Source organism: Panicum virgatum, chromosome 4K (assembly GCF_016808335.1).
Source record: "Panicum virgatum strain AP13 chromosome 4K, P.virgatum_v5, whole genome shotgun sequence".
Taxonomy (NCBI): Eukaryota; Viridiplantae; Streptophyta; class Magnoliopsida; order Poales; family Poaceae; genus Panicum; species Panicum virgatum.
This window is the reverse complement of record NC_053139.1, coordinates 2,031,925-2,045,205: the sequence shown is the minus strand read 5'-3', so window position 1 is coordinate 2,045,205 and position 13,281 is coordinate 2,031,925. Positions and strand designations below refer to the sequence as shown.

At 43.5% G+C, this 13,281-nt stretch overlaps 2 protein-coding genes across 3 annotated transcripts; one reads left to right on the top strand and one right to left on the bottom strand.

The window, feature by feature from the left end:
- Positions 1-1,076: 1,076 nt before the first annotated feature.
- LOC120702473 (spastin-like) lies at positions 1,077-6,282 on the bottom strand. Its single transcript, XM_039986287.1, has 13 exons — positions 5,831-6,282; positions 5,647-5,744; positions 5,259-5,287; positions 4,595-4,835; positions 4,424-4,519; positions 4,222-4,337; positions 4,062-4,142; positions 3,339-3,462; positions 2,654-2,703; positions 1,982-2,072; positions 1,864-1,899; positions 1,683-1,783; positions 1,077-1,521 (listed from the first exon to the last, which is right to left on the bottom strand). Exons 1-13 carry the CDS (start codon positions 6,121-6,123, stop codon positions 1,405-1,407), a joined length of 1,473 nt encoding a protein of 490 aa, XP_039842221.1. The 5' UTR covers positions 6,124-6,282; the 3' UTR covers positions 1,077-1,404.
- Positions 6,283-9,555: 3,273 nt separating this feature from the next.
- Positions 9,556-13,251, top strand: LOC120702469 (cytochrome P450 704C1-like). 2 transcript variants are annotated; one of them, XM_039986281.1, is made up of 6 exons: positions 9,556-9,983; positions 10,372-10,587; positions 10,845-11,126; positions 11,554-11,892; positions 12,375-12,575; positions 12,926-13,251. In XM_039986281.1, the coding sequence occupies exons 1-6, from the start codon at positions 9,636-9,638 to the stop codon at positions 13,109-13,111; spliced, it is 1,572 nt and encodes a 523-aa protein (XP_039842215.1). In that variant the 5' UTR covers positions 9,556-9,635; the 3' UTR covers positions 13,112-13,251. The 2 variants fall into 2 exon arrangements, with proteins under 2 accessions (XP_039842215.1, XP_039842216.1); XM_039986282.1 differs by lacking the exon at positions 10,845-11,126.
- The last annotated feature ends 30 nt before the right edge of the window (positions 13,252-13,281 follow it).

The following is a 13,281-nucleotide window of genomic DNA, read 5'->3' as shown; positions in this document are numbered from 1 at the left end:
GGCTGCTAACTCCGATGAGCAAGCTAGGGGAGGAGCAGGGCTAGCTAGTACAATGCCCAGCTCCGATTGGTGCCGTGGCCGTCGTGCCCGAGCCTCTGAATCACCAACCAGGCCGGCACGGCATGTGTGGATCAGTTGGGGGAACTTCACATGCATGGTAGCAAGAACATTCCGGGCCAAATCGCGGGGCCCAGCCACCACATGGCGCGCAGGCACGTGGGCCCCAGCACCACGATCTATCTATCCATTCCCAAAAAAAAAAGATAGAAAAGATAAATTCACTGCGGCCCAGCCTGGGTCTCTCTCGCACGACTGATCATCTCGCTCAACAATGCAGCTGCTGCGGACTCTCATCAAGACGGTTCGATCTCGCTCACCTAAACGGGAATCCTAAGCCATGATTGCACCGATGATAGATAGGCCAGCAGGGCATCGCTCTTGAATCTCTGACGCCTCCAAGCACAGCAGTAGCATGTCAACGCATGCATCGCCGTGTCAGCAGAGAGGATATCCATCCGTCGCTCTCCTAACTTTTAACAACTTCGGCGATCTTCACCTGCTTCAAAACACACCGCTCCCTGATCAACTTCGGTGTCCTGGGGCAACGCCGCCGCCGCCGTCACCGGCAGCCGGCGGCAGGGGACCTCGCCGTGGCGAGCTCAGCGCTATGACTGTGATCCGGAGCGCGCGCACGGCAACAGAGCGCAGTGGAGTGGAGGACCAGCGGCACCCTGCGTGCCTGCCTGTCCGCGCCGGCGCCGCGCGAGATCCGGGTCTGGGCGCCGGCACATGCGCGTTCGCCCGTGCCGCTGGTGCCCAGTGGGTAAGCCGCGAACCGAACGCGACGCGAGGCGTTGGGCCTGCGGGCGTAGACGTCGATCCGGCACGTTGCCTCCCTCTCCCCTCCCGCGCGGGGAGGCTCGGGGTCCCCTCCCGTCCCCGGCGAGATGATCCATCCTGCATTCGTGCTCCAAGCCAAGAACGGCTTCCTTCAGGATCAGGGATGGAGTGCCATGTCAGAATTCAGAAATGGAATGCTAGAGGACAATTGCATGGCATTCAACCACTCTCAGCAGTTGTAACTTACAAGAGGTGCTGGCATGCACGCAGTGAAACTTCATTCTGACCATGTTTTGAAGTTAGAAATCATTGTTTCTTTTTACACCATGATGACAGCTTTAATCTGCCCTCGGCCCGACCAGCTGTATTTTCTTGTGCTGCATTTACACAGCTACAGACAGGACACAACAGACTTCTGCTTGTATAGTTGTATCGTGTCGTATCAAATGCAGACGCAATGGGTAAGCACAAAGCAAAGTGGCCACTTGTGTAAGCCATCATGTCGAGGGAATCATGTACAAATAGAACTAGGGCTGCCTGATCAGCAGACGGTGAGCACCATTGTCAGCTGGAACCGAACTCCTCGTTCCACTTCTCCAGTTCGTCCCATTTGCTCTTCTGCAAGCTTGGCCTAATCACAGTCATGGCGTTCTTGAAGTCTTCGTACCTCAAAGGTCGCAACTATAAAACAGGTTACATAAACGGGGTTAGCTTGCTTTGCATGTTGACATTCCCATTCTTATCCGTAGAGAGATGACTAGAAGTTTGTTTCAACTGTTATGTAACCATGAATAAAACCCGAAAGAAATATACCTATGTTCAGATTGTTTTAAAAAATGTACCTGGTTTGCTTTAATAGTAAGAATATTCTGTGGACCAAGTTCCCTTATTGGCATCATTGCAGCTTCCTCACACAAGGCTCTCAGGTCACTTCCAGAATATCCTAGAAACAAAACTGTTTCAGCACAAAAGGACCACATAGGCCATCTTTTCAAAATCACCATATACCAGAAAAGAAAATACCTTCAGTCTCCACAGCAAGTCTCTCAAAATCATAATCTGTCAGGAACCATTTCCAGATTAGGTTTCAATTTATACAAACATAATGAATAGCTACCAATCAAAACCCTGGAGCACTTACTGGACAATTTAAATGCATGTCCCTTGAGCTGATTTTTCAGAAGTAACCTCCGTACATTTGGATCAGGTAGTGGCACATAGATTCTCTTTACCTGTTTATAAGATTGAAAACAGTGGCATTCAGAATATAGAAAAATGAAGGCGGCACAGTAAACTATTATTGAGAAAAATAAGTGCACAACACTCCACCAATGTTTCAAGGACCATCTACCACCCATGACTCATTCATTGACTAAAACAGTAATAGAACAGAATAATGATACAACAGCCTTGCTGAATTACATGTCGCACCACCAGTATAATAAGCAAAGTACCCAATCCTCAAAGTGGATTTTTTGGATAGTAGCTTATTCTCAACATAAATAGACCATTGCATAGTAGCCATCCGATTTACTAAAAGATATATTGGAAAACACAAGAAACTGCTAGTGGTAACTTGTAAAACGGTTTTATGTCATTCCGGTTTCAGAAAGAACTCTCCGGCTAACACAATAGACTGAGGCAAAGATGTGTCAGGAAATGGGTGCAGCTTTCATGAAGGATAAACTCTGAGCCCAACAAAAAGCAGTAACACTCCATATATGTTGCGGAAATGGGTGCAGCTTTCATGAAGGATAAACTCTGAGCCCAACAAAAAGCAGTAACACTCCATATATGTTGCGATAAATCTTACCAGTCTTCGAAGAACAGCATCATCCAACTCTTGAGGTTTATTAGTAGCCCCTAAACAAAGAATTGCCATCAACCAAAAATATCGAGAAAATAAAAAGATAACTCAGATAATACATTGCCAAATAAAAACCACATTTTGGTAACATAGAAACCAATTATTAGTTTGCAATGTCCTTTTTATTTAATAAAACTATAACTGTGAGAAAAGGGGACACTAAAAGCTGACAACGTAAACTGTTTCATATTAATTAGACTAAATTACTGATGACAGCTCATATAATATGCTCTATAATGCTGGATGCTGTTTCAGAAATGCCACCCCAAGAAGAACAAGTTTTGCAAGTCCTAGCCAAGGCTACTTAAGTAATGAAAACCTAGTACTAAGAAGTGAAATTGAGGGTCATTTGCATAGCAACTCAAATGTGTGTGTTTTTTTAAATAATTTCAGGGAAGCAATAAACTGAAACCAAATACAGGATATCGAGCCCTAAGCAGCAGTGAATCAAGCAACAGGCATTACCAAACCAAAAGTTACTGTCCTTATGAAAGAAACGCTTCAGCATGGGATTTCAAGATTTGTAACTTACAATTGTGACTGCGAAATATCATAAATATTTCGCTATAGGGCAAACACAAGGTAAAAGCAAAGCATAATTAAACCACTAGAGAAAGATAAAGATGCTAACCTATAACAATTACTAAATCATCTGGGTTCGAGGACACTCCATCAAACTGGATAAGGAATTCAGATTTCAATCGCCTGCTAGCGTCATTCTCGTTAGCTAACCTTGTAGACATGACACTATCAATCTGCACAGTAAAAGCCAGCCAGCCAGCCACCATAAAGAAGCCTCAGATTCCAATATTACAAGAAAACAACTAAATATGAAACCATCTATATAATCACATAAGTAAATAACCAACCAAATATAGTTCAATACTCTAAGAATATTAAATGACAATTGAACTAACAGTATACAGATAACATCTTTTTGCTCACTAGACCTAATATTCAGAAAGATTTTACTTGCAAGGCCACAAGATGAAAGTAAATTAATCATTGTGTTTCAAATAGATTTCTTGAGCAGTATGCAGCAAATCTATCACAATTAAAACCAATGGGATCACTGGACTACCAGAAGAAGTGAAGTGTAGATGAAATCATTAGTCCATACAGACTAAGACCAGAATTTAGTGCTTAATGCATTCCACTGTTTTGTGGAAAATGGAACTTACATATTTTCTCTGTCTAATAGTTGTATGTTTCAAATAAATCACAGCTTCTAGGCACCAGCGTTTTTTCCTTTTCTCTCAACGATGAATCACCATTCTAACAAATTGGTAGGGAATGTTGGGAAAATGGAAGCTAACTACAAATGCTTACAGCATAAAGGGTTTGTAACACGGACCTCATCCATAAAAATAACAGATGGTTGCCTACCAATAGCAACCATGAAAAGTGTCCGGACAAGCTTTTCAGCTTCTCCAACCTGTTTTGCCATTGAAAGAATGAGTTAATTTAGATAAGCCACTACATTAAATTGTCAAAAGGGAAGGATAATCACATACCCACTTTGATGTCAATGAAGAAGCCGAAACATTAAAAAACGTTGCTTCAGATTCTGATGCAACAGCTTTAGCAAGCATCGTTTTTCCATTCCCAGGTGGACCAAAGAGAAGCAAACCTAAAAGATGAAATGAAATGTAATCGGATTTTCCTATTTATAGAACAAGTGTAGAAAAAGGACAATTTCAGAATGCAGAAGCTTACCTCTAGCAGGTCTCCGAAGTCCGGTGAATAAATCCCTTCGTTTAGTAGGCAAAATAACCATTTCCATGAGCGCTTGCTTAGCCTTGTCGAGACCAGCTGCAAATAAATGGTTGATCAAGGATACTGTGACGGATGTTTTACTGGAGTATAGACAAATTATTTGCAACCTACCAACATCACTCCATTTAACAGCAGGGCTTCTGTCCACAATGGTTGTATTAATCATTTCAACAAGCTTGTCATCATAGCTTGCACCAGCCTTTTGAACAGGTTTGGAACCTCCGCTGCTAATCCTCTGATGTGTAGATGCTTGGCCACCTCTGTTGAAGGTAGGGCTATTCTGCAAAGTAGACTTTTGGACACTACTTGGTGCTGGTTTTGCTGTCCTATTAATAGGATTGCTTGCACCAACCTACAAAAATTATGTTGTCATTTTTCTAATGCTTGATATTACAGAATTGAAACAAAATTTTCTCAGACAAGTCCACATGAGCAAAAGTCCCTGGCTTAACAAGTTTTGTTTACCCCTAGAACATGGCCAACAAGTAGAGCATTGCACCATATCAACATACAGTGAACTAATAGGGCAGGAGAGGAGAAAAAGTGAAAAACAAAGGACACACTGGTTTTGCATAAAATAGATGCCTGCAGCCTGCTTCATGCTAAAACAAGACAGATATATGACATTACACTATAAGTGTCCATGCCAGACAACCTAGATGAAGACACCAAACAAATATCTCCTTCTTGAGCTACAAAAAATCAGTTGAGCTATGAAACAGAAGTTTGATACAATATAATACCGCATGTGCAGCTAGAAGTCCAGAAACTATACCTTCTTTGGCACTACTGAAGCAGCAGCTCCTGAAAACCACAGACAAGATAACACAAATTAACTCCCAAGGAACTAAAGCAAATAAGATAAGCAGTAAAAAATTGTGCACTCTACACAAAACAAAAGACAATGAAAAAGTCAAACATCCTTGCACTATATCCAAAGACAAATTATAGCAGCACATATTCCACAGCAGTACAGAACAGATTATGAAGCATTTGAACAGCTCACTAGCTGAACGAATAAATGATAAGTTGATAATCCATATTTTGGAGCAGCTAAACTAACAGATTATCCTAGAAGAAAGTACACATAGCCGATCACATTTCACAAACTTTGCAGTGAATTGTCAAAATGCAGCTGAATTAGTAAGAGAATGAGTAGTCACCTTCACCACTTCTCTGCCCAAGCACTCTGAGTCGCTCCTCGACCTGCGTCTGCCACTTGGCGATCTTCTCCTGGTACACCCTGACCTGCCCCCTCTCGCTGCAAGCTCCACAGGGGCACCCACTAACCAGTTACCGCCAACACACAGAAGCCCTAGCCGCGACGGGAACTAGACGCGGACGCACCTGGAGGAGACGGCGTCGGGGACCCGTGCGGCCTTGGCCTCGAGCATGACGCGCAGCGCGTTGCGGTAGTGCGCGGTGGCGTCGTCGGGGAGGCCCCACTCCTCGGCGCGCACGGCCTTGTCGATCTCCTCCTTGGCGAGCTCGAAGTAGCCCCTGAGCTTCACCGCCACGCGCTCCCCCACCACCGACGCCGGCGACGGCGCCGCCCCCGCCGCGTCCATGGGCAGCGCCCCGCCCCCCGACGAGAAGAGCAGCGAGGAGAAGGTGTCCGCGAGCGCGCGGAGGAAGCTCATGCGCTGGAGGCGAGGGGGCCGGAGCTGATGGAGGCCGCCAGCATCGGGGTTCGAGATTGCTGGTGGAATCTGAATTTTGGGGGAATTTCGGTGGGTTTTTCTTTGCGCGGTTTGATCGAGTTGGGGAGAGGCTGGCGTGGGCGATCGGGTTGTTGCCTTGAGGAAAGGTCCGCGGCAAGCAAGGCATGTGGTGTGATCGGGCTGGGTTCGTGGGCCGACACTAACGTTTACTGGGCCAAAGAGAATTTAGACCGGAATGCATGGGCCAATCGTTTGCTTTCTACTAGATCGGTACTGTTTGTTTGGATTTTTTTTTAAATCGAGCCTTTTTTGAAGAATAAAATCGAGCCTTTTAAAATCAGCTATAAACTGAAATAAACGGGCTCAGGCTGATATGTCGGTACCAGAGATTTTCGTCGGCTGTACAGACCTAGATTATGGGCTCGCTTGGTCCGTGCCAATGTTTGGCCAATTTTATCATTTATTATTATATTTTTGATGACTGATTTTCTTGTTAGATTTCAATCGATTTTTTCAACGATTTTCAGATGATATGATGGCGAGTTCTTTCTGGTGGGGTGCTGCAATAGTTGAGCAAGAAGGGTTTGTGTTAGGTCCTTTTGTGAAGAAACCATAGCTTGTATTTTTTTTCTTTCGCCAATAAATTAAATACCCTATATTGCTTTATAAAATCCTTTTTCCCATATTTTGTAACCACTAAAAAGCGGGATACAACTGTCTGCAGTCATAACTGCATTAAAGCGTGCCATATAGGTGCCTTGAAAATGATGCTTACCCGCAAAAAAAAAAAAAGAAATGATGTTTACCAACACTTTGAGGATTGCAGGACCAGGGCTTATTTTTCCACTGCGAGGACTAGGCTTCTATCTATGGACAGAAGTCCACTTGGACAGGAGGAGCTTCACATGAAATCCAGAGTTCCAAGCACTGCCATTTCTGGTGCAGTGTTCACATGCCTCGGATGTTGGTAGGATAGCGCTGTCAGACTATTAGTCACTCTTAATTCCGAAAAGAATACGGTCGCAAAAGTGGGTGAAACTATAGGGCACACCGTTGACGAAGAAAACCTCGGATTGCTCCACAATCATGCCATTATCACAAAAGTGGGTGAAACTAGAGTGTACGAAGTATCGTATTACTCTTAAGCTGCATCCATCCAAAAGGTGGGGACCGGGGTAGAGGCGGAATAGTAGGTCTCACGTAGGCTTTAAGTCCCCAAAAAAATTCCTTAAAAGGGGCTTTTGATTCTTTAGCTCCAACTAGCACTTTAGCCCCCAAAAATCTCTTCTGTTTAGTTCTTTAGGGACTAAAATATCAAGAATTTTTGCATAAATCCCATGAACCAAACACCCTCTGACTCTACACGTCGTTGCCGATGGCCCCGCCAAGTTTGCTGTCACCCCTTGCTGCCCAACTGATCAATTTAATTATTGTTGGCTCAAAGGGTCACGCTGCCCTGTCGCTCGCTGTGTCGCTGGCGTTGGCCACAGGACACTCCACAAATGTAATAAAATTTTTTCCCGACCGAACACGTTTTTCAACAAATATAATAAGGTAATCAGTTAAACATGGACACTGGACTAGGAGTAATAGCGAAGCGGATCACACGCCGTTTGTTCTGTAAATTTGACGCCCATGGTCAATGGCCGAACCAAACAAACGGTCATCTTGCTCTGAGTGAGCAGCAGCAGCTCCAATGGCTTCCCAGCTCTCCTTCCTCGCGGCCAGTGGCGGAGCTTCATTGGGGCCAAGGGGCCCCCTGGCCAATGAAAATTCCCACTACGTGAATAGTAAAATGAATACTGTTCATTACTGTAGCAAAAGAGTGCCCCCCTTATTTATCTAAAATTCAAGGTCAAGCTCCGCCACTGCTCGCGGCAACTGCTGGCTTGTGCTTGCTTTCAGCTCTCGCCATGGCCGTGCTGGCGGTGACCCTCTGCATCCTGGGTGTTGTTGCTTCCTTCGCCGTCATCTGCATCAGAGAGTATGCCCGGAGAGCTCTCGACCGGCCACTGCTTGTCGGGATAGCGTTCAGGATGGATGCTCAAGAACTTTTACAGGCTCTTCGATGAGCACGTCAAGTACGCGCTTGCCCACAGCACCAGCAGGCTGCTCTTTCTTGACCGTAGAGTGATTAAAGGAGATGGGGTGAACTACATGATTTATGCCATGGGAAGGATGAAATAATACCCATGGGGAGCAGACGCTGAAGAATTCAGCCCTGAAAGATGGCTTGTGTTTTCGTGAATGGAATCTTCCAGCAAGAGAACCCTTACAAGTTACAAGTATAACTGAAGTAGGAAAATATCATGCTGCATCATTGGACAACCGGATCTGTTTGGGGGAGGGAATTTGCGTACAGGCAGATGAAGATCATGGCTGCTACTCTGGGTACATTTCTTCAGGTTCAAACTGGAAGATGAATCCAAGGAACCAATGTACAAAGTAATGTTTAACCTCCACATGGACAAAGGCCTTCATTTGTATGCATACCCACGTTCAGCATGAAGGGCCAAACAAGCTATAGTTAGTGAAAACTCATGACGAGTACATGTAAAAGGACAATAAAGAAGCAAGCATGGGTCATAGTCTTAAAATAAGACTTATTTGTTGTACTCTAATTATACCATTAAAAAGATGGCCGATGCATCCTCAAATCACAAACTAGCTATCGAATGACAAACATTTTCTTAATCGCCCAGCGAGAACTGGAGCGCTAGCGGGAGGTATTTACCACTATTCATCGATTAAAGAATTAGTTTAGCTCGCGATGTCCCCGGCCTTTGGAGGAGGCCTAACTTGCTGGTTTGCATAAAAAGGATCTGCGCGCTAATCAGCAGTGTTGCGGTAGAGTCAAACAAATGGACTGGACTTCTACTACTGTTATTGGGCTGTTAGTGGTTTTAAAGATATAAAGATTAGCCATCTTTCAGAAGATAGATAGAAACCCCTCAAAAAAAAAAAAAGATAGATAGAAAGCCACCCAAGGCCCCGATGTTTTTTCCAGCTCGACAGGCCCTAATGTCAAAGAGGACGACACCGATACATTCAATGAGTTTTTGATGTTGTAAATTTTCGATGTGAAATGAAGCAACTTATTTTCAATGCAAGTTCCGGTCGTACTATACGTCGGCATCTACTTGGATCAACAGATACGAAACCTTGGACTGTCGGCCATTGGTCTGTTGTCCGTGTCAGCGCCGCAGAAGCACTGATGGATAACGCCCAACTGCCACGTCTGACGTCCGTGCTGACGTTCTCGTGAAGCTGCCACTCCCTTTGGCCTTTGCTATCGCTGTCTGATATCCTATATTGTTACAGTATCTTAGGAGTCACGTTGTTCCAATCCAGACTCCAGAGCACAACATCAACGACCAAACCAAAGGCCGGTTAGTTTTAAAAAAAAAAACAAAGGTCAATTTCATGTCTGAAGAATATATATGTTCACCTTAGTCTGAGCAAGAAGGAAGCAGCAGCGGCAGCTCCCTCCAATGGCTTCCCAGCTGCCCGCCTCCCTCGCGGCAACAGCGGGCCTGTGCTTGCTCTCGGTGCTCGCCGCGGCCGTGCTGGCGGTGGCCCTCTACATCCTCCGCGTCGTCGCGTCCTTCGCCGCCTTCTGCTTCAGGGAATACGCCTGGCGAGACCGGGACCGGCCGCCGCTCATCGGGACGGTGTTCCGGCAGCTCAGCAACTTCGACAGGCTGTTCGACGAGCATGTCAGGTACGCGCTGGAGCACCGCACCAGCAGGCTGGTCTACCCTGGCCACAGCGAGATCTGCACCGCCGACCCGGCCGTCGTCGAGCATGTCCTCAAGACCAGCTTCAGTAAATACAGCAGGGTGGGTTTCTTTTTCCATGGCCATCGAGATCACTTTCCCCCTCCCTTTCTCAGTTTCTCCCCCGGCTTCCTCACAGCTTCCTCATTCTATATGTCAGAAGCTTAATTGAATCCTGCAACAAATGGCGTAACAGATTCAGTAGCCTACTGTAATCATAAGCAATCTATTCATAGCCCCTATCTTCATTCAACAAGCTCTAGTGACTTGCAGTAAACTGAGCAAAAAATATGATACAGCTTAGAGTCAATTTAAAGTTAATATCTATTCTACTTTTGTCACGACATCAAAGTATTTAACATCGCAAACAACGGATTAAGTTAACTAGGGCTGATTATCACAAAATGAGCCTATGGACACACTTTTTAGCATGTTTGATGCTTATACACAGGGGGCCTTCAATTATGGCGTCATGAAGGATCTGTTCGGGGATGGGATTTTCGCAACAGATGGGGAGAACTGGAAGCACCAGAGGAAGCTTGCAAGCCACGAGTTCTCAACCAAAGTGCTCCGCGAATTCAGCAGTGTTGTGTTCAGAACAAATGCTACTAAGCTGGCAGATACAATATCCTCTGCAGCAACTAGTGGAAATATTATAAACATGCAGGTACCTCTATGACTAGACACAAAAGTGCATGTTGTCGTTAAGTGATATATGAGGCCATACTAGTAGGTGTTAGCGTTACTGTAAACATGCAGGTATCTTGTGAAGCTAACACAAGATTAATTTTGTTCAGTTTGAGGATGGATGCTTCGAAAAAAACTTGAGTGACTAGATTAAGCTCCAATACATATTCATAGAATACCCTGCTACTTCTCCTTATGAATATTGAATAATTATTGGATGGCAACACCTTGTCTCAGGACCTTTTGATGAAAGCAACTATGGATTCTATCTTCAAAGTGGGATTCGGTTTCGAGCTGAACACACTATCTGGATCAGATGAATCAAGCATTCAGTTTAGCAATGCATTTGATGAGGCAAACTCTCTTGTTTATCACCGATATGTTGATCTATTCTGGCAGCTGAAAAGGTATTTCAATATCGGATCAGAAGCCAAACTTAAGAGGAATATTCAGATAATTGATGACTTCGTGATGAAGCTGATCCATCAAAAGAGAAAGCAAATGAATGGACAAGATAATGTAAGGGCTGCAAAACTCTACCCTGAATATAAGTTTGTTAATGTGTATATACTGTATTTTGGTTTCTTTTACGCTTTTTTAGTAATAAAGCTAATGAATAAAACTCATCTGGCACTGAAATAAGAGATCCTGGTGTCCAGTCCCGAGATGGACTGATTTAGATCTGTTGACGTTGCAAGCATCATTTGCAATCTAGCTAAATTTAAAAATAATCATATCTAAAGGGCAGTGGATGATTTTATAAGTTATCAGCTCTTATGTCTTGTGGAGCATATACTCCAACAATTTTTGAACAATCCTACAATCCACTGTTAGTAGCCAAATTAAACATATTGCACAGTTTCACTTCTGCAATATCCATTTTTAACCAAATTTACTTCTGCAAAATCTTCTCTTAGTTATACACTCTCCTTTATGGTGCATGCAGAGAGCAAGAGAGGACATACTATCAAGATTCATAATAGAGAGCAACAAGGACCCTCAGACAATGAATGATCGTTACCTGCGTGACATAGTACTAAACTTCCTGATCGCTGGGAAAGACACGACTGCGAACACTCTCACATGGTTCTTCTACATGCTTTGCAAGAATCCTATAGTGCAGGATAAAGTTGCCCTTGAAATCAAGGAGTCAGTTGAGTGGGACAAGGAAGATAACAACACAGAGCGTTTCACAGAAAAATTGAACGAAGGCGCTATTGACAAAATGCACTACCTCCATGCTGCGATCTCCGAGACACTACGGCTGTATCCAGCTGTTCCAGTGGTACAAATAAATTCTCTTTAGGCTTTATCTTGTATAGACTAGGGTCCAAGTAAACAAATTCAATCATGATTTAGCCTAATTTGGATCATACAGCACATGACTATCATAATTCATAACCTGCAGGTTGTTATTAAAATACCCGTGAATCCTTAGTTAGCAATAAGAACTTAACTAGGAGCTTATAGATGGTTTTGCGGTGGAAATGCACTACCTATTACAAGTGCATAAAAATAGAGGTTATATATTGTAAATTTCCTTTAAGTATGGTGCAATTAATTTTCAGCAAGAATAATCAGAAGAAGAAAATTAATTAGTAAACTATAACAATTTGTTGCTACGCAGAAAATAAATTTAATAAAGCTCTACTCACCATTGTATTCTGATATTTGCATAGACTTATTTTGTGTCAAGATTGGCATTTCCTTCCGCTCCAAAAAAAAAATGGTATTTCCTTGGTAACTTATTCTGCATCATTCTTACAGGATAGTAAGATGGCAGATGAAGATGATGTACTACCTAATGGTTATAGAGTGATAAAAGGAGATGGAATGAATTACATGACTTATGCAATGGGAAGGATGACATACCTCTGGGGTGAAGATGCTGAAGATTTCAGGCCTGAAAGATGGCTTGTGAATGGAGTCTTCCAGCAAGAGAGTCCTTACAAGTTTGTATCCTTCAATGTAAGTATAATTGGCTCTCACATACTTAGAGAGGACCTAGATCCAACCATAAATCAGATTACCGGCCCATACTAGGTACCTAGATTCTTGCAAATAATTAGAAAGGAAAAGATAAAGTTTAGAATATTAGCAGATAGTGGCATTCAAATCCTGCTCTCTCGCCAAAGAAACAAAATTACAGTCCAAACAAAGTAGCAAATAAATACGTAAGGCCAATGATAGAAGGTACTATCAACTCTCAAACTATCTAAACAACCAAACCTAATCACATTTGCATTCAGCCAGGGGATGTCAATGTCATGTTTTTTAGGCAGCAATTTGAATTTAACAAGTCTTTCTTCGATGATCAGGCGGGGCCCCGTATTTGCTTGGGGAAGGAGTTTGCATATAGGCAAATGAAGATCATGGCTGCCACCCTGATACACTTCTTCAGGTTCAAACAGGCAGATGAGTCCAAGGATGCTACATACAAAACAATGTTTACCCTCCACATGGATAAAGGCCTCCATTTGTATGCCTACCCACGTTCAACTTGAACTGCCAAACAAACTATTGTATCACTTGTTACTGTTGCAAAAAAAGTGTACTACTTATTTGACAACTATAATTTGTGCAAGTTAGAAAAAAAAAACACCTCATGCTGAGTAAAGGAATGCTGAATAATATTATACTCTAATTGCCATGTCAAAGAATGTAACAGAACCAA

What these genes read in the sequence shown, in the direction of transcription:
- LOC120702473 (XM_039986287.1), bottom strand. Translation starts at nt 6,123, where the DNA reads ATGAGCTTCCTCCGCGCGCTCGCGGACACCTTCTCCTCGCTGCTCTTC. An exon ending in CCCGACGCCGTCTCCTCCAG is followed by an intron (nt 5,745 to 5,830) that starts GTGCGTCCGCGT and finishes TGGAGCTTGCAG; the next exon opens with CGAGAGGGGGCAGGTCAGGG. An exon ending in TGTTAAATGGAGTGATGTTG is followed by an intron (nt 4,520 to 4,594) that starts GTAGGTTGCAAA and finishes ATTTATTTGCAG; the next exon opens with CTGGTCTCGACAAGGCTAAG.
- LOC120702469 (XM_039986281.1), top strand. Translation starts at nt 9,636, where the DNA reads ATGGCTTCCCAGCTGCCCGCCTCCCTCGCGGCAACAGCGGGCCTGTGC. An exon ending in TGTATCCAGCTGTTCCAGTG is followed by an intron (nt 11,893 to 12,374) that starts GTACAAATAAAT and finishes TCATTCTTACAG; the next exon opens with GATAGTAAGATGGCAGATGA. An exon ending in ACAAGTTTGTATCCTTCAAT is followed by an intron (nt 12,576 to 12,925) that starts GTAAGTATAATT and finishes TTCGATGATCAG; the next exon opens with GCGGGGCCCCGTATTTGCTT.